This window comes from Stegodyphus dumicola, chromosome 12 (genome assembly GCF_044657685.1).
Source record: "Stegodyphus dumicola isolate Sdum_Otavi_A_Nest chromosome 12, ASM4465768v1".
Taxonomy (NCBI): domain Eukaryota; kingdom Metazoa; phylum Arthropoda; class Arachnida; order Araneae; family Eresidae; genus Stegodyphus; species Stegodyphus dumicola.
Window position 1 is genome coordinate 90,601,119 of NC_140779.1, and position 27,611 is coordinate 90,628,729.

Here is a 27,611-nt window from a genome sequence, read left to right on the forward strand (position 1 = left end):
AAGTGAATCCCGCAGTCCGTCGGTGGAAGGAAAGAAAGATGCAGAGAGTGAATATAACTGTTTTGTTGAGAGAATGAAGACTTGAGTGATGAATATAACTATTTTGTCAAAAATAATGAACACTTAATTATGAAAACGGGGAATTTATTTACAGCAATAGCCGCTTAATGGGATCACAGCATTAAAATCTGATAAAATGTAGTCATCAGAACACTGGAATTTTAGTAATTTTAATGCAATTACAACAAGAACCGCTTAAATAGATATTTAATTATAAAAATTAAAAATTTGTTTATGAATATTCATGATGTCTTCATTCTCAAATAATCTGTTTGTATTTGCGCCATAAAATCTACCACTACCACCACCATAATATCTTTAATTTAAAAAGTTCGTTGACCTTATTTGGCGATTTTATATTAGTTAAACGAAATTTAATCTATGATATTTTAATCATATTTACCAAATTGTTGATCACAATAAGGATGCATTTTCCATGTTTTCGTATACAAACGGGCTAGACTTGGGAAAGCCGGTAACAATATCTGGATGATAACATTAAATGATGAATCCAAATGATAGCATTAACTGATTCCGTTATCCAAAAGATAACATTAACTGATTCCGAGTGATAACCTTAAGCGACGTCTTCTGTAATAAGTCTCTGAGACAGACATAGATGATAGTTTTCTTTATTAGTGATAGGAAAGAGAGAAATTCCAACCTCTTCAAAAGCGAAAATAAAAATTATAAAATACTTAGCATGACATAAGTTATTTGCTAGGTTCTTGAAACAGCTGACAGTAGTATGATCGGAAAAACTGAAATGCACGAATAAGTATATCGTATATATGTATAAAATTCTTTATAAGTTATTTTCATAAAGTGTTGTACAGAAAGTGGTTTTCTGTTCACATGGAATTAAATGGGTATTTTACCTTGTCCAGTCATTAGGGTTTTTTGAAAAATACATGAAAAATGAGCTCGCCGGGACTCGAACCTGGACCTCTCGAATACACGCTGAGTGCGCTACCGTTACACTATTAAAGCATTGAGAAAACAGGAAGAAAATACCTTATAACCAATATAGAACAAATATTTCAACCTAAAATGTAACATTATGCCGAAATAACTAAAGTTAATCAATCAATAAAAAAAATCTGAATAGCAACATTAGCGAAGAGCTGAAGCAAAAATCTTCAAAGATGACTGAAACAGATCTCTCCCCTTCAAGAGTAAAACAATGCCGCACATTTTTTAATTGCAAATTAAGAAGGCAAAATAAATAAAGAAATGTATAGGCGAAGCTAAAGACGAAATCAATATAACACAGTCTATCCAGCAAAGCTAATAAAAAATTAAACATACGATACTGGAATTCCCAAAGTTTTGGGAAAACTGGATTGAATTAATGCCATTAATTGAGTAACAGAAGTACTTTTTTGTTATCGGGACGGGATTAAAAAAATGTATGCATGTATGTGCGTATAAAGTGTGTGCGTATAAAGTGTATGCACATACATACATACGTATGCAAGCATACATGAAAACATGAACACATATATATGCATACATGAATATACGCATACATATGCATGCATGCATGAGCACATATATTAATTATCACATACATGCATACATACATACATTTCTTAGTCCGGTCCTGATAACAGAAGAGTACCGTAATAGTAGTAACTGTAATAGGTAAATTTTTGCACATGTGAAATGTTTCGAAGAAGTCTAATTCACGAAGATTTACGGAAATATTTTGTAACAGAAAAAATGGTGAAAATTGCGACTAAGAGACTAACTATGAATAACTGATAATGATTTATTTATTTCTTCTTTTGGAACGTTGGAGTATAGTTATCCTTAATTCGAAATTGCAATCCTTTTCCAGTTTGCCCGATTGTACTGATATGAAAGTTACAAATTTCACTAGGAGAACTGGAAATTAAAACCACTACTGACGGAGCAAAGAATTTTATTTACGGCTGATAAAATAATTTGAAAGTTGATTTCCTGCAGAAGCTGAGCAGTTTTAAAACTGACAGAGTTAAAAAATGGCATGATAATAAGATTATTGTGGCTGTTTGAAATAGGAAAATGTATTTTATGATGACAAGAGAAGAATTTGTTTAAGGCTTTTATCAGTAATAGTGGGAGAAAATTCCTTTGTCAATGGCAACAGATTTTAAATGGTTGAGGGAGTAAGAAAAGCTAGAGAGAGATAAATCAGGGGGATAGGATAAACGTAAGAATAAAATGAAGCTCTTTTTAAATTTTTTATAAGAATAAAATAAAGCCTTCAAAATTCTTATTTTTTTAAATATATTCATTCTTCTTCAAAAAAAAAAAAAAAATCAAAATGAGCTTGATTTTTTATTTCTTAATTTTCTGTTGTTTAACAAAATTGTTCTAATTGTAATTAATTCTTTTTGCTGTTTATATTTTTGCTAGGTTTTCAGTTGAAATTATGTACACGTTTTATTTTTTAATATGTCATATTCTATAAAATTGGAGGATGAATTATCCCTTGAGCCCTACTAAATTTTCGCCCTTTTCACTTCCTTTACAAGATAAAGGAATTGTTGTAATCACAAAAAATTTCGTGTATCATATTTCAACGAAATTTTCCACGTTCACCTCTCTCGAATGCAATTTAATGATGCTTATTGCTTGACATCTGCACGAACGGATAGAATAAAGGACTCTTTTTCCCAAAACGGATTATAAAATGGACTCAGAAGAGATTTTTTCCCGTGATGTTTATACGTACACTGCGAGAAGAACGGGACAGTTCAATATCTCCTGTTCTACTGAGTCGATTGACGAAATTCAACTTCATTAGCTCTCAAAATTTTAGCTCTTTAATTGTAAATTGAGTTTGATATATATAGGGTTCGCACACATTTCTGCACATGGAAATTAAGTAATTTTAAGGACCATTAATGAAAAAATTAAGGACCTATTAGCAAATGGGAGCTGAATGAATTCAATTAAATTCAATCAACTTATGTTTGAACTTCACTTTTGTAATAACAAAGAATAAAATAGATCCTGTTTTATTAAACATAATTTAATACACAGAACAATAAAACAAATTTGAGAATAAATCCACTTTATAAAATTTATCAAGCAGCATTAAATATTTTATACGTATAATAGTTGGAAATATTTGAAAGAAGATAAGTGACATTTTATTTACGTTTTACTAACAGTTAGCTTTATGTTGATTTTTTTCTTTTATGTTTCATTTTGCCACGTACTTAGCGTAGAGGTTCAGTAATATAGTAGGTGGATTTTATGTCAAATGACATAGCTTAAAATGAGAAATAAAAGCATAATCAGCATGACTCGTAACAGAAGACTGGCTGTTGCAGTGCTGCTGCTTGACAAGAGAGAGACCTGATGATCAGAACAAACCTGAAAGTCTGATGTAGAATTGGTTGACAAGTTTTGAAAGTTAGTTGTGCTCTGTCTGTCTGAAGCAGTTAGTGTCGTAGCTTCATGTAGAATTTATGGGACTGTAACCCAGCATTATTTTAAGTCTCACTAGATGCAAAGAATAAGTTTTACATGAATTTTGACATTTTTGTGTTTTATCTTGTGACTACGGCAAGGATTAATGAAAGGCAATAACTTGCTTTAATATGCAGAGATAACTTTTAAGGGTGAGCAGTTACTTACAAATAGTTAAATTTTAAGTATTAGTCGTTATAGATTTACATGACCACTATTAAATTTCATTTATTTAAAAAAATTTATTAAAAAATCAATATTAAAATCACAATCTAATAATATTTCACAGTTTAAAATGTATGCATTTTGTGACATTGATTTTAAACAGTATTAGGAAATTACACATTAAAAGCTACTCAACAAAATATGCGTCTTTTTAATTTGAAGCCTTCCCAGATATTTTGGCTTAATTTATATAACGTTTCTTCTCTTTAAACATCTTTTCTAGCAATTAGAAATCTGTTTCAATACACAAACCAATGTTCCCACTATTTTCTGCGTGCTTTATCTCCTGATTTGCCAGTCTGTCAACAGTGTACCTAACAAGGTTTTACTTCATCTGGTGAAAGTTAATAGTCCGAAACCTCCGATAGACATGAAGCAAATTATCGCTATGTCTGAAAATAACTACAAAGTCACTAAAGGTTTAAGCAAACCTTTTATTTAAGAAGAACTTAGAACATACAGGCACGTTCTAATGTTGGCAAAATCAACTACAGTTTGTGGTGATGCAATTAAACAGTCAAATTCAAACTAAGAATGTGGATTAGTAGTCAAAGACTATACAATTTAATTTTAATCTAAGCTGGGCCAGTAACTAGCAAATTCAAATGTTAGCAGCGATAACGCAAATATGAATAATTGCAAATTATCAGAGCTGGCAGGAACTAAAACAACATCCAAGTGATTTTTTATGATTATGATTTTATGAGCGAGATTCTTATTTTAGTGAAATTATATGTGAGATCATAGTACTTTTTTATATAATATAACATGAAAACATAAAGAGGTGAGACTTTTCTGGAAAAATAAGAATCCAGGGGCACGTCAATTTAACATTGTGTAAATGGCTATCTCGTTAAATTGGCGAGATATCGCCAAGCTGACGATAGTTTTGGAGATTAATTTTATTACTAAAGGTAGCTAAACTTGGCGATCATTTGACGACATTTTAGTTCGGTCCCTGGGGACTGTCATTGAATAATGTAGCTGATACTTATATGTAACTGTAACAGTATCCCGTCCCTACGTATAACTTTAACCTATATGTCTTTCAGTAATTTCAAGAAACGGAAGACACTAGAAATTTGTCAAGTATTTTTGTCGAGCTATAAACTGTTTCTTTCGGTAAGATAAATTTTATCAAGTTATCCATTGGTTCTGTGTACATTCAATCCATTACGAACCTGTACGTACACAGCAATCCATTCAAGATGGTTTTTATTTATTCAATCTGTTACTCATTTTAAAATTTATTTAACGTTATTTGCATTTTACTGCATATTTTAAATTATTTTATTTGAAATATGATTCATAAGGATGAATAAACCATCACATCTGATGTAAAGAAAAGGGGCCAATTTCATTTTTAAGGATATTTTTAACGTGGTATTTGATTAGCAAAACGCAATGACAGCTTAGAAGAAAAATTGTTGAGTTGAAATCACTTTTACTCATGTTACCTTAATTAATTTTAATGGTGTATGAGCAGCTTCTTAATGCCCTCAGAGAGGGAAATATATGCTTTAACTACGCATTTAAATATTAAAAATGGCACTTCTAATATCAGTAGTATTTTGCAGCAATACTTAACACTCTGTTTATTATTATGAGTCACGGAAGTTAGAATTTTTCTGGTTATGAAACTGCCAGCATCACTTTTGCAGTCATTAGCTGTAAAAAAAGTATATTAATAAGATATATCAGAGAGTAATTTCACATTTTTACATATTGGAATACATTCGAACTAAAGTGTGAAATGCTAAAATAACCTTAATGATATTTGAAAATAAGTTACGATAGCTTGAATATAATTGACACTGAATAATTATTTTGTGGTATCTTTTAAAATTGAAACTAAACAATTATAAATTTACAAAATCTAGTATCTTAAAAATCTAATCAGAATCTTAAAAATTTTAACCATAATCTTAAAATATTAATCATAGTCTTAAAATTCTTAACATAAACTACAGTCAGATATTAAGTAAGTTTCAAAATGTATTCCAAGCTATATTCAACTTTAGCCATTTTCACTCATAATTATATTACTATTCTAGTATCTCTGCCAAAGAAAATAACATAATTGCGTTTTCAAGATACCGCCAATTTGTATTACTGCTCGGAATTCTGAGCGGAATTTAGACATAAAAGCTGAAAAGTGTTTTAACGGAATATGTGTGACAAAACGCTTCACTTAAGTAAACTATGCTATTTCATTAATGTGAAGGCATGAATTAATACAGAGGCTCTTTTAACCACATTAAATTCCATACCCTGAGAATAAAATTCTACCAGGCAATATTGCATTAGTCAAATTAAGACCTCTCTCTGGTGGTAAAAATCATTTTCAATAACGAGCTTTAGCGCCAATAATCCATCGTAGGCAATAATTTAATTACTAATAGGTTTTAATTAAGAATATAACAACATTCATCCTTGATGAAAACTGACTGTTTGGTTTTCCGAGAAAACTGAATTTACATCAGCTTCACTTGAATTTCATTTGAGCTAATTATTTAACGTTAAGCGTTTCCAAACAGAGAGCCAGAGATTTAGAGACATTCAAACCTCAAATATAAATCAGAGGACAAGATTGAACACACAAAATACCTAAAGTAAGCATTTCGCAGGCCTTTAGTATAAAAAAGTTATTTATAGTAGAGAAAAATAATAAATAAAATAAAATAAATAGGAACACTGGAGGTTGAGGAAATGCATCAGTCCCATTTTAGGCAAGACTGTGTAATTCGCCCTCCATAAAATAAGTAGGTAAAATCTTACACTCCATGCTACGATGAATTTCGTAGGCTTGTTCTGATGTTACTGTCAGTCACAACGCAACAGTTTTATAACGTTTTGAAATCAGAAATCTACTTATAATCATCCTAAAAGATAGAATTTATAGTTAAAAACTTTTAAAACTGTAATTTCAAGTAGGCATTAGCTTATAAGATATTTCTCCAACCTTCTTGGAGGGCCTTCGTGGTGTGGTGGTCTGCACGCTGGGAGAGTATTCCAGAGGTTCGTGGTTCGATTCCCGGCGAAAGAGTTGCATATTTTTCATCTTGCTTGCTTCCAAAAAATACGTAATGGCTCTACAAGCTATATATTTTGAACGGTTATCAAATTTTTTTTTTATAAATAAGCAAAGAAAAAAAGTAAGCAAGCTGCAACTCTGAAGTTTTCTTTAATTTGCAACATGGAGTTTCATTTATGCATGGATGTTACTAAAATTTTTCATAGGCCTAATTTAGTCTTCGAATGTTATGTTTTACTTTCTTCAAAGTTTAATTGTTATTTTTGATTTACAATATTATCCTTGATAATCTTATTAGCATCTTTCCCCATACATAAATATATCATAAATAAAAAATGCTTAAGTATATTACAAAGGAATAAAGCTTCTAAAATACAACAAAAATATTTTTGTTATTTCTTAGTTTGCATTTGAAAATACAGAAACCAATATCATGTTTTCTTTTTTCGTAAGCAGTAAAGCTTAACAACAGAATAAGAATTTTACTTTTTTAAGGTTTGCGGAGAATTAGGGAAAACAAATATACATATCATAAGAAATTATAGTGCTCTGCTTGTTTAAGCTGACGTCTTAAGTTAATAATCTTAAAATAAAATTGCTAACATAGTGTTGTGTGAGTATGCGTTCGTAATAAATTGAATGCATACAGGTGGGTTGATAGGTTAATAAAATTTATGTAATCAAAAGAAACACTTCAGAGTTCTGGAATTTTCCACGGAAATACTCGTACAGCTGTTCACAGTATCACATAGTACAATCAGTAGTTACACTTGAAACTAGTAAGAAAGTTAAACACAACGTGATGTAAAATGCATCAAAAGAGAAAGCTAACCCGGAGATACCTCAAGTCAAGCTGAACTAACAACCCGCAACAACAGTAACTACAACTAACTGAGAACAGATAGTCTCTCTCCGGCCTTATATAGTCTTAACCTAGCCTCTGAGAAATTTCTAGTACCTTCTGCTTCTCGAAATTACTGGAAAGCAATATGAGGGTCGAATTACGGTGTTAGCAAATATAATGATCAATTACATTTATTGTTACAATAATTATTACGGTGATACTGGGATTAGAGAAAAATATCACCACATTTGGAGACTTATGGCAATTTTACGCCTAATTTGGCAAAGATAACCATTTACTCAATGTTAAATGGACTTGCCCTGTATTCTTACATTTTCGTCATAGCTCGTCTTTTTCGATTTTTCATGTTACATTACACAAAAGAAATACAACAATTTTACATAAAATTCCGCTAGAATTACCTATCTTGTAAGGATCGGCATGATGTGCTACGAGCAGCTCACAAACTAAAACTGTAAATATTGCAAATGAACTGAGTCAGTAATGAACATTACGCACTGAGGTCAGTTATCGTGCATATAACTATGCACTTTGCAGCGCGTATAACTGCCTTCAACAGAACAGCAATGTGTCAATACTGGCAAATTACGCAATGCAGGACAGTTCATGTACTACGCGTACTAATACCATCACATGCATATACCGCGACCTATTGTAAGGTGCGAAATGTAAGTAATGGAGAAATGCACAGATGCAAAATTCTGCAGTAATATGCTAACTGTAAATGCAAAAGTAATCTATGTATATTAGGAATGCTAATGCAATCCATTATATGTTTTTGTACATGGTAAATATGTTAATGTAATGATTAAGCAATGCATTATAAGTGTAAAGAACTTCGGTACAGAATAACATTGTAAAGCTTACCGGTGTAATTATAAGGAGTAATGTAATATGCACTTTCGTATAAGTTAGTCAGTATAATTTATCCTGCATAATGTTTCACCTGTGCATAACAAATTTCCCTGCGTGTAACTTAACACGCATCATGTATATACCCTCTGCATAATGTTTTTCCTACGTATCACTAATTTCCCTGTGTATAATTTAATGCGCATCCTGTGTTGAATGCGCAGTCAGTGCAAAACAACATTATTACAATCTGATGATAATGTATCTGTTACCAGTATACGGTATATTAGGAAAGAAAATTAATGTAATAAGTATTGGGAAGTTAATGTAATGTTAAGGTAAGGCGTTATTTTGTCTTGTCAATCTGATGTGTAGAATATAATGTAATGTGTAAACCATGTATCGCAATATAAAATATGTAGTGTAGTATGTACTGATAAACTATCTTGTTAATTTGATATATAGAACATTATCTAATATGTAAGCCAAGTGTCATAATATGTAATGTAATCGTAATAGTGTCATATGTATCATAATATATAATGTAATATGTAATGCAATCGTGTTAGTGTCATATGTATCACAATAAATAATGTAATAAGTAATGTAATCGTAATATTGTCATATGTATCATAATATATAATGTAATATGTAATGTAATCGTAATAGTGTGATATGTATCATAATATATAATGTAATATGTAATGTAATCGTAATATTGTCATATGTATCATAATATATAATGTAATCGTAATATTGTCATATATCATAATATATAATGTAATATGTAATGTAGTCGTAATATTGTTATATGTATCATAATATATGATGTAATATGTAATGTAATCGTAATAGTGTCATATGTATCATAATATGTAATGTAGTATGTACTGATTAATGAGAAACATGACACAGAATGCGAAGCCCAACTGAAACAATGTGAATGCAAACTTTATAATAGTATTATGCATAACGATGTAGGCAGTGTATCGAGAAGCCTATCATGTGAATAAGTTATCCTGTATAATGCAATACCTGTGTATAACTAATTTCCTGTGAATAATCTAACCCGTATCGTGCTTATAATCCCCTATTGCCTATAATGTTCCTATGTATCATTAATTTTCCCGTATAAAATGTAATGTGTACCCAGTGTATAATGATAATATAATGCGTATACTGTGTCTAATGCGAATCCTGTGCAAAATAACCCTTTTATAATGTACAAATATAGGGTTCATTAGAAGAGAATTTTAATGTAATAAGTTGATGTGAAGTTAATGTAATGTTAGGATAAGGTATTAATTTGATATGTAGTATATAATGCAATGTGTAAATCATGTATCGTAATATATAATGTAATATGAAATGTAAGATAAAGGTGGACGTGATGCTGTACTGATTAACCCAAATGGTAAAGGGACAGTGCCCACGTCCTCCGTCGCTTATCGCTTAAAAAAAGGATCCTAACTTTTACTAACGTTTATTTTATTTTAAAACTGTACTATCACTTCTTATTTTCTACTTCCGGCCTGAATTAAATGCTTTAACTTGTTTATGCAAATTGTCTTGCTAACGACCAAGTACTTAAGTTGTGGCTTTTTAGCAAGCAAGAGAGAAGGAGTTTTAGGAAGCAAGCCGCTTGCCACTGTAGTTTTTACCAGTTTTCACTCGGTTGCTGATTGCCTTTAAGGCCAGAGGTTTAGCCCTCTTGATATTTGCAGACGTATCGTAGTTTCAGCAGCTCGGCGTACTACATACGTACCTTGTTTAAATAAAGGCCAGTCTTAGTGCTAGGCATTTGTATGTATTCAAAGTTAGCTTTTTAGTTATAGTTAGTAGTTTTTATATTCTTGCGTTCAGACCACAAGTGGTTGGTCTCTGTATTCCGAAGTTCGGAAGTGCCTGTAAAAAGATTGAAAACAAAGGGTTTCGTATACCCTTCCTGCTTGTGTTGTCTACTTCACACCTTCTTGAACATAGCTTGAGTAAGCTCCCTGTTCCTATTCAGGATCATTCATGTTTCCAACGCAAATCAAGAGAAACACAAGTCCTGATAGTCTAAGTACAAAATTCGTTACAATATCTTTTTACAGTTCTATTATAATTTAAGAGCGTATAATGAAATGTTGGGTTTTGATTCAGAGAGAAATGTTTGACACTACTGACACCAATAATAGTCTAATAAAAGTATTTTTAATCCCAATTACAGATTACGCTTATCTAAATAAAGATTTAATAAAAGTTCTAAGAGTTAGAACTTTTATTAGATCTACTTCCAGATTTAATTCCAGGCGTCTGAAAGGACAGATTGTACCACTGTATGTAAAGGAATACAAAATAAAGTATTGTTACGTTTTTTTCTGACACCAGTTGTTACGTTATTTCCTTCCTTCACGTTCGTACGGGGTTCGTAGTATTGGAGTGAATAACGACGACACTTGCTGAAGTATCGAAACACACTTTATTTATCAATATTAATCAGGACAGCTCTAAAGTCACTTTTTACAGTCGTCGAAGGTCTACTATAAACACGCTGGAACAATTAGCGACACAGCCTTCAGGCTACCACGGTGGAGACAGCTTCACTGCAAAGCACCAGAGTACAGCTACCGACTCTGCTTGGTCGTTCTCGGAACTCCACGTACTCTCGAGACTATCCAATCTACAACTCGCGATGCACTCGACGACATACAGAGCACAGCTGCCGACTCTTCGGTTCAGTCGTTCCGGGAGCTCAACACACTCTCTCGACGATGCACTAACCGCGATACACTAAGAGACTCTTTCGATGCACTCGACGACCCACTCGGCACTCGCTGCCCGGTTGTCAACTCGATCGACTCCGCACGGACTGACTAACTCGAGACTAACTATCTCGCACTTTAGACGAGGCACCCACACACACTGCGGACCAGCAGTGTTTATATAGCTATCCGCTTGTGTTCGAGAACATTATGGGCTAAACCGGTAAGAATTCGTTCAGAAGGTTCTCCATCCGTCATTGGCATATCGCCAATTTTTCGCCATATGTCGTCAAATGGACGCTTTCTCGCCAAATTTGGCAACCCTGCCTTCCCTCTCCATTTTATGGAAACCCTAAACCTGCTTTGTGGGAAAGCTATCTCACCGCGTCTGTACATTTCATAACAGTATCTTAATTAACATATATAACAAGTATTAACAAGTATTTTTAATCCCAATTACAAATTACGCTTCTCTAAAGAAAGATCTAGTAAATATCTAAATAAAGATCTAAGAGTTAGAACTTTTGTTAGATCTACTTTCAGATTAAAGTCCAGGCGTCTGAAAGGACCGATTGTAGCACAGTATGTAAAGGAATACAAAATAAGGTATCTTAATTAACATGTAAAATTTCCAGTTGATAAATGTTTCTACGTTTCCTCTTACATTTTTTTATGACAACTTCTAGTATATTACACCCAAAGGTTCCCTGGATAACGTATTTTGCTAGCCGAAAGAAATTACTTTCAAGATACCTAAGAATTTGTACAAATCGCAACTTCAATCATTTGCTTGAAGTAAATGAAGAAGAATGAAATATACGTTTTCTTTTAATGTGATATTAGTTTTATTTTACCTGAATTTGAATCGTATTAGCAAAATTTAAAATGTTTCACAACAAAACCTGAATGTGTGTTACACTTTTTCGCATCAGTTCCTTTTTAAGTGAACAAATATAGAAATGTAGCTTTAAAATCAGATTGGAAAAATGTATTCGCTTTGTTTCCTATGCATATTTACTATTTATCACACAAAGTGAAGGGGAGAACTTCAAACACGATGATTTATCTTACACAGCGATAAAATTCAGCACGAGTGAATAAGATTATAAGTCACATCCAGGAAGCTGGAATATCGATTAGAGCATTGAAAAAAAGTATTAGTTATGACGCAATTACCTCGAGGCAAAACTTTTATGCAAATATTTTAATCTAAGTTGTAAAAAATCATATAGGGAAAAAATGTTACATTTTTCTTCTTCCATCTTTTTTTTATTCAATTTTTTCTTTTAAATCCCAGTTTTTCACCTCAAGTCTTAACCTGTAATTAATATAGAAATTGATTGCTACTTCATAAATATGAAATTCTACTTTTCGAAAGCACAGCAGTTATAATTTGCTGTGGCATATCTTGAAATTTGAAAGACATCTTCCTATGTATAAGGAAGAACAGAAACAATTTCGTTTAAAGGTTTATAAGCATTGAGATTCATGTAGTAATAAGTAATTTGCGTGTGTGTGATTATGGCAAAGCCTCGAGGGCTATCTGCCTAACGGGAGGGATGCCTTCGTGGAGGACTTTCTAAGGGAAACTGGCTCGTATACACGTTACACATGGGGAAAACCACGAAAACGCCCATGCAGCCAGCCCGTTCGCTGGATTCGAACCTCGGACCGAACTACCAGTGTTCAGCGACTTTACCGCTCGGCCGCTGGTGGACCATGTAGTAATAAGAAATTGCCATTTATGTCAACTGGGATAGTTTCTCACATGATGATCAAGTTAATGCATTTTTATTAGAAGTCTATACTAATATTTGTTTCACAACAAAGAGGAATCATGTTGATTTAGGATACGTTTTAATTTGGCACAAGCTATGTAAAATGAAGAACTTTTAATATTTTTAACTCGAGAGATTATATTTTTAGAATTACTTATATTTTAGAACTATATATTTATTATAGAGATACATTTTTAGAACTATTTCGATAAAGAATTTACAAAAAAAGCAAATGTTTTGAATAAACATTTCTGGCAATAGCTTATTATTCGAAGTAAGAAATATCGTTTGCTGCGCTTTTCGAAAAGCAATATTTAAAAAATTTATATTTAAAAGCCTATTTATAATTTAAAAAAATTGTGAAATGTATGGTATAAAAATTTCTAAGCACAAAATAAGCAATTTAAGAAAGGGAAATATCGTCAGGCATTACCTCTGCATGGGAAGAAGACTCCGAATGAATACCCGAAAAAGGTACGTACTGTTTCTAATGGTTTTAAAGTTAATTCGTTTGTAACAAGGGAAAACTGCTGAAGCAGTCATCAATTGCAAAGTTTTTAAAGATATCTCTAGCAACAATAAATAAAAAAATCTGATTTGTACACCAAATGTCTTCCTTGTACGGAATATTAAATTATACGCATTTTTCGCTGAATTTCATTTAAATTTATTTCTTCAAATTTCATTAGAGATATATTTTTCACGTAATTCAGGTCACACTTCGCGGTAAGGCAAAAATACATAAAACCTCAACATAACTTTATTAAAAATTGAAAACTATAGAAAAAAGTAAAATATCAAATGCAGTTGAAGCAATTAAAAATTTTTTTTATAATTGAAATTAGAGTTTCTACACAAAAACAAGCAGTTCGGCCAGCGGGAAAGAAGGCAGAATTTTCGGTGCACAAAACTGAAAGTTTACTTTTGGTCCCATTCTGCAAAAAGATACTGGAGGTACAGAAACTAATTTAATTCACTATACTGCTAAGTTTCAAGCGTAAACAAATATGGATGCTATAGTAAAAAAAATAGGCTTAGCCGCACTTAAACAACTTTTAAATTGTTGGTAATTCTACAGCTATTACACGGAGATAAAATAAAGGCATAAAAACCTTAACCGGAAGATTAGAGCAACATAATTAAATGGTTTTTAAAGCAAAAAATTCCCAATTTACCAACATATAAAATTAAAAAACTGAGCTCACAGAACACACAGTAACAATGTGGGTGTATATATATATATAATTTATATAGTAGTTTTGGTGCAGCCGATTGGAACCAAAAAGGAAGATGCATAACTACCTATTATAGCAGTTCTTTATACAAATTTTAGCGTTCTGGGACCACTCGGTTTCGAGTTATGCAAGATACATATAAACATACGTAAGTACATACAGACGTCACGAAAAAATCTCTCCTTAATCCATTTTAAATCCTTTATGCAACCTTTATGCAACGTTTTGAGGAAATAGTCCTTTATGCTGTTCTTTCGTACAGATGGCACGCAAAATCATCATTAAATTGCATTCGATAGCTGTAACAATGGATATTTCTTTGAAATACGATACCCTAAATGTTTTGCGATTACAATAGTTCCTTTACTTCGTACAAAGAAGTAATAATAAACAAAGTCTTATAACCAGAAAAAGCTAAAAACGTATTTTCTAACAGCTTTTGCCTGAGCATGTGGCTCAACATAGGACAATTTGTAGAGACCTGTATGAAGACTGTTTAGCAGGAGATAAATGGAAATATAATGTGGGCTTTGAATGAAACAAGGGTTTACCTAGATGGACTGCAACAAGAACAGTTCCATTTTTTTTTATTGAAAACGAAGAGAGACGAAGAGAGAAAAAAAATATATAATCCTGGTTCCGTCAATGCAAAGGAAGTTTCAGTAAGAGGTTTATGATTATCACAGAATTCTCTTACAATAGGAAATCTCTGCATACAATAAAAGAAAGAGTTTATATGTCTTTGGTTCGTAATAGACCCAGGGCTACGAAATTTGGTATATAGGTGCATCTAGACAAGAGACAGTGCACCTCGAAGTGATTTTTTCAAAATTCGAATCAGATTTTTTTTTAATTTTATCTTTTCGATTTTAAGGCATCATTTTGAATAGTTTCATTCTTTTAGAATTTAGTGATTTTAGTAATAGTTTTTCATTCAATTGTATACTGGACTGCTGGCTGTTGAAAATCAGCACTGTTGCCACTTGGAAAAATGAGGACGATAATTCTGTGCAGTTTTAAATTTAATGTTTCTCTTGGATACTGGACATTTGTTGAGAGAAGACAACAGGAAGTTAGTTAATTTATCTATTAGGATAATTAATATTTGTATTAAGGGATATTGCTTATTTCACTGCAATTTTGTTATATGTAATAAATTTTTTTAAAAATTATTATTATTATTATTATTATTTGAAGTTGTTCTGCAGAGTAAAATTCTGCGCAGTTTTTAAATTTAACGTTTGGTTGTTCCCTTCAGGCATTTTTCAGGTATATTTAAAAGCCTGACGAAGGCTGGCAGCATAGCTGAGAGTAAAATATCTGATGTGTACACCACATGACTTCCTTGTACGGAATATTAAAATATACGCATTTTTTCTTGCATTTTATTTAAACTTATTAGATTGAATTAAACCTACTTCGCCGACAGCGCATAAACCACAATAGAATAAATGCATTCTTTAAAATTCACTTTGTTTACCATAGCGACACTCTGGCGCTAGGTTTACTTAACAGTATTATATTTCGTTCATATTATAACTCAGAATGCACAAAATGTATATCATTTAAAGAATTATCTAATAGTTGCCACATGTTCTATTCAAATACTAAAGCTAGAACTATGTATAAAAGAAATTAAGCAAACAAAACAAAAAAGAAACAGTTTTTCACAGACGACTGAGTATTTCTTATTTAATTAATTCAGTTCTCACTTCACGAGAAGGCAAAAATACATAAAAACTAAAAATATCTATATTAAAAATTACGAAGTAAATCTCAAACGCTTATTTCCTCGAAAAAATTCCAGAAAGAATTAAGCATGATTTAATTGGTAATAATAAATGAATGCGTTATTTTTGTTGTTGCGAAGCTAAGTTTCTCTAGATTGGCAACAAATCCACTAGTCTCCTGTTTCAAATGTAAACATCAATGGCTGCCATTAAAAACAGGCTTAGCGGCAATTAAACAACATTAAAATTGCTGATAATTCTAAAAATATTGCACACAGATTTACTAAAGGCATAAAATCCTTATACAAACATATAAGAGCAAAGAAACTGAGATCACTGAGACGGGTAATAGAGTGGATATATATATAAATATATTTATATACGTTTGGAGCGGCCGATTGCAACCAAAATACGAGGTGCACATCTACATGTTATAGCAGTCCTATATACAAAATTTCAACGTTCTGAGGCTACTCGTTTTTGAGTTATGCGAGATACGTACGTACGTACGTACATACGTTCGTACAGACGCCACGAAAAATTCTCTTCAGAATTAATTTTAAAGCAGTTTTATATTTTTTTTGAAGGAAAAGAGTATTTTATTCTGTCCTTACGTACAGATATCACGCAAAAACATCGTTAAATTGCATTCGATAGCGGTCAAAATGGATATTTTCGTTGAAATATGCTGCCTGAAACTTTTCGCGATTACAATACTTCCTTTTTATTTCGTACAAGGAAGTAAAAATAAAAGAAATAGAAAAAAATGTTAAAATAATCTCAGCATACTATCGAGAGAAAGATTTACGTCAGATATTTACAAAAAAAAAAAAAAAATCCCATGATTTTAGCTGAGTGACTTTCAAAAAGTGATAGAAACTTCTTCAAAACACAGCAAGCCATGCTTTCTAAACGTAACACATAAAAAATGGATACAGGTACAGATTATTATTTTGTTATATAAGTATAAATTAGAAAAGTTCATTAATTTTTAGTTATTATTAATCAATTGTTAGTAATTATACTTTTTTACTAACTATTAGCCCGTTATTATATTATTTTATTCTAAGTTCTTTCTTTCTGTTTCCCTTTTATGTGCATATGGGTCGCAGGAAGTTGCAATGGATGTAGCTAATAATAATAAATATGTTGGGGAAATACTGCTTTGAATTATAAAAGAAACCAATTACCATTGTATGTAGTTAAAGCCAGCTGTGTTCATCTTGAGTTAATTACAAAGTTAAATAAAATCGAAGACTGTAAACTCTAACAAAAAAGTTATAATTTCAGTTTTCTTCCATAGCGAAATGCTAAACTGTATATGAGTTAATTAAAGACACTGTGTTGTATTTTACCATGAAGCGAAACATTTAACGTTTCGTTTCATAGTAAAATGCAATATAATTTATTCGAATTTAGTTGAAAAAACTTGTAGCATTAAAAATATTAGTTTGATTATTTCTGCATCTTCCATAAATCTTTCTCCCCAGAATGCTTAAAAGAATTATAATGCATTTTGTTTGACAAAATTTAGAATAATTTTTTTCCCAAATATTGGAGAATGCTAAAAATTATATGAATAAGAATGAAAAACACACAGGAATTTTAGAAATTGTTCTAAGAACACATAAATTAAAAAAAAGGTTTTACAGTTACATAATAATATAACAGAATAACTTCACAATCAGTTTTTAACCAAGCAACACGATTAAAGGTATGAAAATGAATTAAAACATTTTAACAAGATGTGAGTGAAAAAATTAGACTTTCATTGTATTCACCCTTTTAAGGTACGCAGCATTGCCTTGGAACACTATTTTTAAAATTTTATTTTCTTAAATCTGTGAGAAAATTTTGGTTTGCTTAAGTTTACAAGATACGAGATATGTGAAAAAATTTAGAAAACTAGCTAAAAATTTTAAAAATTAAATTGTAAGCACACATGGATAATATTTTTGTAATTATTCCAGCATTTGTTTTTTCAAATTCCTTTTTTATTCCCTCTTTTTATTTTACTACCTAATTTTTTTTTCGAATCAACTACATGTATCCATATTCGCGATACATAACATCTATGTGCTTATGTGCCAACGATGCCAAAAGCTTTAGAGATTAGTAACCTGTATTCTAGCTGAAGATTATACATTAATATATATATATTAAAGTCTTCCAGACTCTATTCGATTGGAAAACGAGTTTTTCGCTAAGACAAAATTCTGAGAAGACTGTCATTAACCTTCTTATTTAACTCACGAAATTAAACAGAAGGCCCCACTTGGACTTACAATCAAAATACTGCAACTTGCGGTTGTTTAAATTAACATAAATCAATCAAAATAACAGCAGAATCCAAAATAAATAACTAAACTAAAATTTAAAAAAAAATTGCAGAAATTAAAATAATATAAGTTTGAAGAAACATCGTTTTTTTTGCTTTTCATTTTATTTTACCTTTTGTAATTTTATTTATAGTCAGAAGCTGTACGAAGTGGTCTACTTAAGCTGACTCACTACTTTAATACTGCGTTTTACGTCGGCCAGCGAAATGGTTAAAACCGGTTCACTGTCAGAGCTGGGCCATATATTGTAGACTGCAAGCGAATTTTTCGAAAGCTCTAAAACTAAAACGTTCAAACCTCTTGGCTTAAATACTTTACCAATTAATTTTCATCATGGTAAGGAGATTGGAAAAGAAGAAGTTATAATAAAGGTTTAAATCAGAATAATTCGTTATTTAACACGACGTACTGTGCACGTAGCAGTAACTTTGTGATAATGTTTTTTTGTTTGTTATGCGTAATTTTTTATGAATACTGATTTAGTATTTGCAATTCAAGAAATTAGCAGCTATTCTCCAAATCACAGACAACTAATATTTATATTTATTTATTAATTAAAAATATCATCGTTCTTTAATTGTGAAAAATAAGTCAAAAACTATCCTGGCGAAACAATTATTATTATTAAAAAAAGTAGGAATTCGCGTTTCTAGATCTGTATACATTTTGATTGGCAGTTTTCATTAAAATAGACTGAGAACTAACTTGCCGTTAATTAGCTTATATCGATTGAAATAATAAGGTGTTTTCTTAAGAAAAGCTAGCATTTTATTGTATCTGCTTCCATAAAGAAATGACTTTACATTAAAGTGATGGCATGATTTTCTTCAGTGCTGAACAATTGTACCTTCACATCTTTTAAAAATATCATAAAATATGTAAAGAAAAGTTAAATACTGTGAATTATGTCATCTTAGGTTAGAAGCAATTATCGTTTTGAACCAAAAAGATAATAGAACAACATCTGAGAGAAATTCTTACCATCTGGTGTTCTTTGAACTCTATCTGTTGTCCTTCTCCTGGTAATAAAACAAACAGCGCATAGAACCACAAGGAGGACGATTGCAGAGCTAACAACCGGAACAGTGATGGTCAAGTGGCGATAAAACGCACTGTTGACATCGCTCACTTCAGATGGACGAGGTGGATGCTCTAGAAGAATTTCGCAGCAGTTAGATAAAAAGAAAATACTCCAGGTTAAAAATGTTAACCTCCATTTAAGAAATATGACCAGATGAAATTTTACTGAATCTTATAACTAACTCGCAAATGCACATCGTGATATTAATACTTCATGGCAGTGGTCTCAAAATCAATTTGCATGCTCGCTGAATGTGATATCTGAAACAATCGACGGGTCAGATATTTTTTTTCTTTTAACAAAAGAGGAATTTTTTATTAACAGAATAAGAAGTACCATATATTCCGAATTATAATGCGCACTTTTAATACAAAAAATGAGATCGAAATTTACAGGTGCGCGTTTTACGCCGGATATAAAAATGATAGGCTTATAAATAAGGAAAAGATAAGCATAAAAACAAAATTGATTTCTACACGTACCTAAATGGTGTTATTAGCGATTTTGGTGATTTTCTAGGACTCAGTGGCGACACTCTTTTGGGATACGCCGTTTCATTAACTTTTTCCGCAAATCATATTAATTATTTGTAACGCCGCCCGATGGCGAAATGGCTAGCGCGTCGCTCAACAGCACCGGGGTTCAATCCCCGGGCTGGGCAAGGTTGACTCAGTCTTTCATCTCTTGAGTGGGTCGATAAAATGAGTACCAAATTCGTTGGAATCTAAACAGTGGGGGGCCCTGCGACAAGCTGACCACTTGCCCAGGGCATATGCTGATGCAGTCCATGTTCCAAGGTCAAGAAAGCGCGATTTCCAATTTCTTTCGCAAACTAAATGACTTTGTATTTGAAACCAGCACTATGTTTGTTTCATTTGGCAGGAGCCATATTTGTTACTAAAAGGAATACCAGATCAACTGCATTTCACCTAAAGCAAAAGGTCTTGATGTTCACTTCAAAATCACAGCTTTAAATGACTACAGAAAGAGAAAACTTCTGACTACTTATTCCGCGAATTCATTCGGGGCGGGAGTACATTCGCATCCTAAACTATGGCTCCCTTTTCTCGAAACCTTAGAATAGCATTCTTGTACACATCTGCATTGAATACAATAAACCTTTTTTTTTTCAGATTTACTCCCTCAAGCACTTTCCCCACATATATATTGTTTCCCTTATCGTTTGTTAATTCTGTACACCATTGTTCGAAAGCCTGCGAAAAATCTTCGATTCAATGACTTCAGAAGATAACAGCATCACACATGTATCCTTCAAATTTCTTCATAAAGAAATGGGTGCGCGTTATACAGCGAATATATCTAAAAATTTAAAAATGTAGCTTGAAATTACAGATGCGCGTTATACACCGGTTCGCGTTATGCCCTGGAATATGCAGTATTTAAAATAAATTTCAGATTCAGCTTACTAAATATTTATCGAAACAAACATAAACAATAATAATATCTCAAAGGGGAAAAATCAAAGTTATATTTATTTCCTATCTGAAAACTAAAATTTAGCATTTGCGAGACATTTTTGTTGGTTAAACCTTGTTAATAAAGTATACTGATAGCCAAGTATTAAATTTTCAGAGTGATATTAATTTAAAATAGTTCTAATACGTCTAATTAATAATTAAATAACCTACTTAAATTTAAACAAAAAATAAACTTTCCAGCAAACAGAAATAAACATTTTTAGGGAAAATTTTCCAAAACTTCAGTATAAATAATGATAACTTAGTCTCTTTTTATTATTTATTAAAAATTTTTATTGCAGAAATAAAAATACGTATGTTTACATGTAAATAATTATAATATTGTTCTTTATTTCGTATTACAGCTTCACATTTAATAGTGTTTCTATTTTGATAAAGTTTGTAGGCCTTGAAGAGAAATTATCTTCATTGTGGATTATACATGCTCATCAGTCAGTTGTGTCCTTATTAATTTTCAACTGTGAAAAAGTTGTTCACATGTAAATATTTTAGTAAACAAAGTGATTATTCTTAGTACAAAAATTTGTAGATAAGCTTGTTTATTTTTTTGATAAGAAGCACGAATAAAAGTTACAAAATCTGTATCTTCAAAGATCTGAAAAGCTTTAGGTCTCATTTTATATTAACTTTCCATTTATAGATTTTCTGGTATTTATAGATTTCTGATTTTTAATGGTAATAGAAATAATGTAAATTCGAATTTGAAATAACTAAGATCTTGAAATGGTTGCAACACCGTATTTGCCAAAAAATATATAATCGAAATGTAATAGTGAGCTGTATAAAATTGCTACGGGAGACACATGCGGCATGCCAGTTTGAGACCACTGCCTTATAATACGATAAAATGATATTAATGAGCAATGAAAATTATTCTTTAAATTTATTTGAATAACGTTTTATGTTTAGAACACATTTTAAACGTATTAAAACTTCAAAAATTTCTCAAAATCCTGAAATTTATAAAATATAATTCTACGTTATAACTATATGTACTACATTGTAAACTTCTTTGACCTTAAAAAGGAGGTATAAAGGTGAGGGAATATTGTTCAAAATATTTAACCTTACTATGTGGTTAAAGTTAATAGTTACTATGTGGATAATGCAATTTAAATAGAAAGAGAGGAGTTAACTAAAAATGGGTAACAGTGTTATACGTTCCTTTTTCTATTACAGTATTTACTAATTTTATATTAATTCCTACTGGTAGGCAATTTTAAATTACTCAGTGCTCAATAAATCTACTTAGCAATATTTTCACATAAAACTATAATTTCGTATTTAAAAATATTAAATTATGCCATAAAAATTTAATTGATACATGTTTTTGAAATAACAGCAATGGTTTATACATAAATGAACTGTTATTTTTCGAAGCTGAAATGATGGTATATCAGCGTATTCATGTCTTCTTATAGAAGCTTATTAGTTAGATTTTCTTTTTATTTAATGGCTGCAAATGAGTCTTCGTGCTAAGTGTGCAATAAATATTCAATAACTATTAATATTCACGTTTATTTATATATAATATATACAGATATTTTATTTTGAGCAATAAATTTTAAATTTCATAACACCCCACATAGTAGAAGCTTCCTACTAAAATAAATTCTTTAAACTGTGTAATTATATCTTTATCAGGAGGCTGGGAACTATAACGAGTAGTGAATGAATTCACTCCGATGTAATTTACATTTTTAATAATTTATTATAGTTGTGTGTTGTACATAACATTACATTTTCTAAAACGTAGGAACTACATCATAGATACCAACTTTGAAATATGAAAAAATCGAGAATTTCCTGTATGAAAACCGGTAGTTTTCAGGATGTTTTTCCTGGCTATGTTGCGACGTCATTTTGAAAGATCAGCAGACTGAAATTCATTTCATAAGGCACAATTCTGGCTATTGAATTATTTAGACTAGAATCTTGATGTACAAATATATTCTAAATTTTATGCTCTTCGTCATTTTGTAATTTTAATTCTAAATTTTATATTCTTTGTCATTTTGCAATTTTATGTTCATTCTCATTTTGTAATTTTAATTCTAAATTTTATGTTCTTTGTCATTTTGTAATTTTAATTCTAAATTTTATGTTCTTTGTCATTTTGTAATTTTAATTTAAATTTTATGTTCTTTGTCATTTTGTAATTTTAATTTAAATTTTATGTTCTTTGTCATTTTGTAATTTTAATTCTAAATTTTATTCTCTTCGTCATTTTGTAATTTTAATTCTAAATTTTATGTTCTTCGTCATTTTGTAATTTTAATTCTAAATTTTATGTTCTTTGTCATTTTGTAATTTTAATTCTAAATTTTATGCTCTTCGTCGTTTTGTAATTTTAATTATAAATTTTATGTTCTTTGTCATTTTGCAATTTTAATTCTAAATTTTATGTTCTTTGTCATTTTGCAATTTTAATTCTAAATTTTATGTTATTTGTCATTTTGTAATTTTAATTCTAAATTTTATGTTCTTTGTCATTTTGCAATTTTAATTCTAAATTTTATGTTCTTTGGCATTTATAATTTTGCAATTTTTTTACATTTTTATATTTGGAAAATCTTGAGTAAGGAAGTGAGCTTTTTTTAACCAAAGCGCTTTTAATACGACGAAAATAAAATTAATGATCAGTGTACATGCTATTGCCTGAATAAACGTAGTAGCACACCATACGCTGATGTGAAACGAAATTAAATGCAAATATTAACTAGTTAAACATTGCTTTTATCGGTAAAATTTACACATGTCTACAGTGGATTAAAACAATTCAGATCAAATGGAATTTAATACAAAAGAAATAATGATGAAAATCATTAAGAGTTAGAACAGAATTTATACAATTTAAGTTTCATTAATTCAATAAACTTCATTTACTGCCAGGAAACATTTTGCTACTAGTTTTTTTAATAAAGAAGTAAAATTAAAAGCTGAGAGATTCGATGATCTGCCGAAAAACATAATCAGCCGGGAGAGTTGGCTGCGATGGCTACATAGATTTATAGTTCATCAATGACTTATTATTGTGACTTACCTCCAGATAAAGTCAAAGTTGCAAATACATATTCAGAATCTGTAGTCCCCGCATCGTTCCTAGCAGTCATAAGAAGAGTATACCATGTACCCGGACTGAGATCCGTAATAGTTATATTCTGCTGTTCGGGTATAATGTTATTGCTGACTAGTGTCCATTCCTGCTGACCACTTGCTCTGTACTGGATGACGAAAAATGTGATAGGACATCCTCCGTTATGCCAACTGTTCAAATTAACGCAAACGCTAGTAGAGTTCACGGTGAGCAATCGATCCTTTTCTGGAGTTATTGGAGCTGTAACAGTATAATGAAAGAATATTTTATTAAAGAGTTAATAGAATGGATATTTTTAAAAACAAAAACAAAAAAATGTTAAACTGGTGCTAATAATGAAGTGCTAATCAGGTTAATATAATATATTACACGAATTAAACTATGATTGCAATTTAAGAAAAAAGAGAACGCATCATTTTGCAAAATATTCATCAAAAACCATATGAAAATCTCTGTCATTTCCTTTTTTCGTAGCCGTAAATGTATATTCTACGAAATATTTTTTATTTATTCCTTAACTGTTTTAGGCGATCAGTGTGCCTATTTAGCTTTAGGTATTTATCCTTTCTTAATTAATTTCATTCCAAAAGATGGAAAACTTAATGCGCCCAGAAATTTCGCCAGTTACGCTATTTTCGTCCTCCTGGCAACACAGATCGTAGCGGAATTCCAGAAGTTGGGAGGCATAACCGGAAAGTTCTTAATTTTCAAAACTTTAGTTCAAAGTTCAAGATGTCTATAGTTCAAAGTTCAAAATGTCTATAGTTCAAAGTTCAAGATGTCTATGGTTCAATAACGACTCGACGCCCTTCTCCCCCAATACCACGATGGGAAGCCATGTATTAATGGAATAACGACTTGGTGTGTAATTTCTTATCAAGCTTGGATAAATTGGAATAAAAATTTATAAAACGTTGAAGCAGATATAAAAGATGCAGCCAGCGTTATTCAGGTGGGTTTGAACATTTCCAAATAGTCTAAAAAGAACTTTAGACATTTGAAGTCAGAGAAATTTTCAGACGTGAAAGCATGCTGACCTTCAATTGCTCTTGTCGAAGAAAAACGTTGTATCGTCCATGTGTTGTTCTCTGCGCAGCGTGATCGAAGAGTGCTTTCTAGAATGGTTATTAAAAATTTCATTTATTGAAAACGATTGTTCACATTTTGTTAGTCAGAAACTGTGAATTAAAGAACTATGTGTAAAGACCGCTCAAAATGTTGATGGATAACCAAAATTAAAATCGAAAAATTGCTGAATTATTTCGTCGAACCATGATTATCTCGATAGGAGGGAAATGGTTAGGAGTTTTGGGTTTTCAAATACGTTTTTCTTTGAATTCGAGGAGAGGAAAGATGAAAGTAGAATCGAAAACAAAAGACTTTCGAAGAAACAGAATGAGAACCAAAATCATAATCATTGTTTCCTTTTTCGACATTTGTGGAATAGTGCACTATTTATTCATTCCAAGAAAGCAGTCTATAAATACAACTTACTACTTGCATGCCTTGAAATACCTACGAAATCGCATATGACATGTGTGACCTCATTCGTGGAAAGAGCTTCATGGATTTTGCATCAAAATAATGCGATGTTGCACTCAGCATTAGCTATTTGTGAATTCTTGGCTTGTAATTTAATCGAAGTGCCTCAAGGATTCTCCCCATTCGCTTGCTTGATCACCTATGACTTTTATGACTCACAAGAGACAACCATTGACATTGCCTTCTGTGACTTTTATGTTTCTAAAAATCAAAATAGAGTTGCGGCGCAGAATTTGGGAAACGTGTAAAACATTAGGATAGAAGTGACGACGTAGTTGGAGAAGCCATCAAAAATAGACCTAAAGTAGGGTTTTCAACAACGGAAAGTACTTTGCAAACTGCATTAATAGCAGACGGACTATTTCGAAAGTCACATGCGGATGTTACTGAATAAAATAAAGGATTTAAATACTTTTTCCTCGAAGTGTCTAGACAGGCTGTTTCAACTTTTTAAAATAATTTACAACAGTTATTTGAAGACAATTAAAATAGATTTGTTTGATTCTTTATATTTCTAAGTTGTTAGAATTTTCCTCCTCATTAAATTTTGATGAAATCTTTTGTTTCGGTTTTCATTCTTTTACAGTTATGAGAACACACATGAAAATTCTTATCAACGAATATTAAAATGGACGGAGGACACTTTTACCTTTATTTTACGTTCTACAGTCAAGGAAAAAAGTATATTAGCTAAGAGTATAATCGTTTTGTTCATTACACTATATTTTACAGATATTACAGAAACATCGGAGTAAACAATACACATTCTTAATGGCATTTCTAAGAGAATTAGGTATATTATTAGATTATATTATTAGCTATTTATTAGAGATTTCCATGATTTCCCAATAACAAACACAAATTTCAACAAAATATGAAAAATATTTTTTAAATCCAGAAAATATTTCATAAATTCATTTCTGTAATTTCTGTAAGCTGCCAAAATGTTCCTTTTGCTTAAAGACATAACATAACATAAGATTCGCACTGGAAAACACGCCGCTTTTAAACTGCAAATGATGGAAACAGAGTATATTGTATTGATGGCTACAAAAATCTTGATCTTTATCTATTCAGAGATCCTAACAGATCGAATTTATCCAAAAAGACTTTAGCTTTGCTCAAACTTTGCGTCTAATAAAGATGACGTCAGCATACGTCAACATGAGAAAAATAATAAATGATTCAAGAAATCTGCTATATTAGCAATCACTACCAAAAATGACTCCGAACCTACTTCGCAGCATCCGAATTTAAATAGAGACTAAATTACTCCCGCAAAAATTTGTGAAGATATCAGACAGCTCTTTCTGTGCCCTCTACAAAAAACCTATTTGAATCCTTAGGTGTTGACACTTCTCATGATAATAAAATGGAATGACAAGATGAAAATTTAAACTCTGAAAAGGAAAGTGTGGCTGTCACTTCTAACACCATACCAAATCTAAAAAAGAAAGATTACCTCTGATAATCTGCCGAAGAGAGGTCACTTAAGAAGAGTTATAAGGTATTTCTCCCGCCTTCTTAGCGTACCTTCGTGGTATAGTGGTCTGCAAGCTCTACCGTATCCAAGAGGTCCGTGGTTCGATCCCCGGCGAGGGCACTGCTCATTTTTCATCTCTTCTGCTTCAAAAATATCTAATGTCTCTACAGTGGCGCCCGAACGAAAAGGTGGTAAATGACGATTCTTCACCACCAGGATTTGGCGATTCAGTTCCCTAAATCCCCAGTCTCCATTTAAAAGGGGGAATATATAAGGTATGTCTCCCGCCTTCTTAGCGTGCCTACGTGGTGTAGTGCTCTGCACGCTCGACGCGTATCCGAGAGGTCCGTGGTTCGAAATGGAACCACGGACCATTTTCATCTCTTTTGCTTCAAAAATACCTAATGTCTCAACAGAGTTATGAAGGCCTTTCTCTGAATTTACGAAGCCTTTCTGCGTAGAATACAAGAACACTCTCCAGAGACGAAAAATTACTTTTTTCTTTCATTCCTGTCAAAATTTAAATGCCGCATCTGGATTATTCCTGAAGAAGGACATCCTTTTCTAGCGGGTAAAAGGGAA

General features: G+C 31.5%; 1 protein-coding gene across 1 annotated transcript in view; it reads right to left on the reverse strand.

Moving 5' to 3' along the window:
• LOC118182361 (cell adhesion molecule Dscam1-like) overlaps positions 1 to 27,611 on the reverse strand; it is a 993,488-nt gene that overhangs the window by 57,027 nt on the left and 908,850 nt on the right. The window contains exons 20-21 of the mRNA XM_085806697.1: positions 23,951 to 24,244; positions 19,309 to 19,479 (exon numbers count right to left, since the gene is read on the reverse strand). Coding sequence (XP_085662823.1) covers positions 19,309 to 19,479; positions 23,951 to 24,244 — 465 coding nt within the window. The remainder of the gene's footprint in view (positions 1 to 19,308; positions 19,480 to 23,950; positions 24,245 to 27,611) is intronic.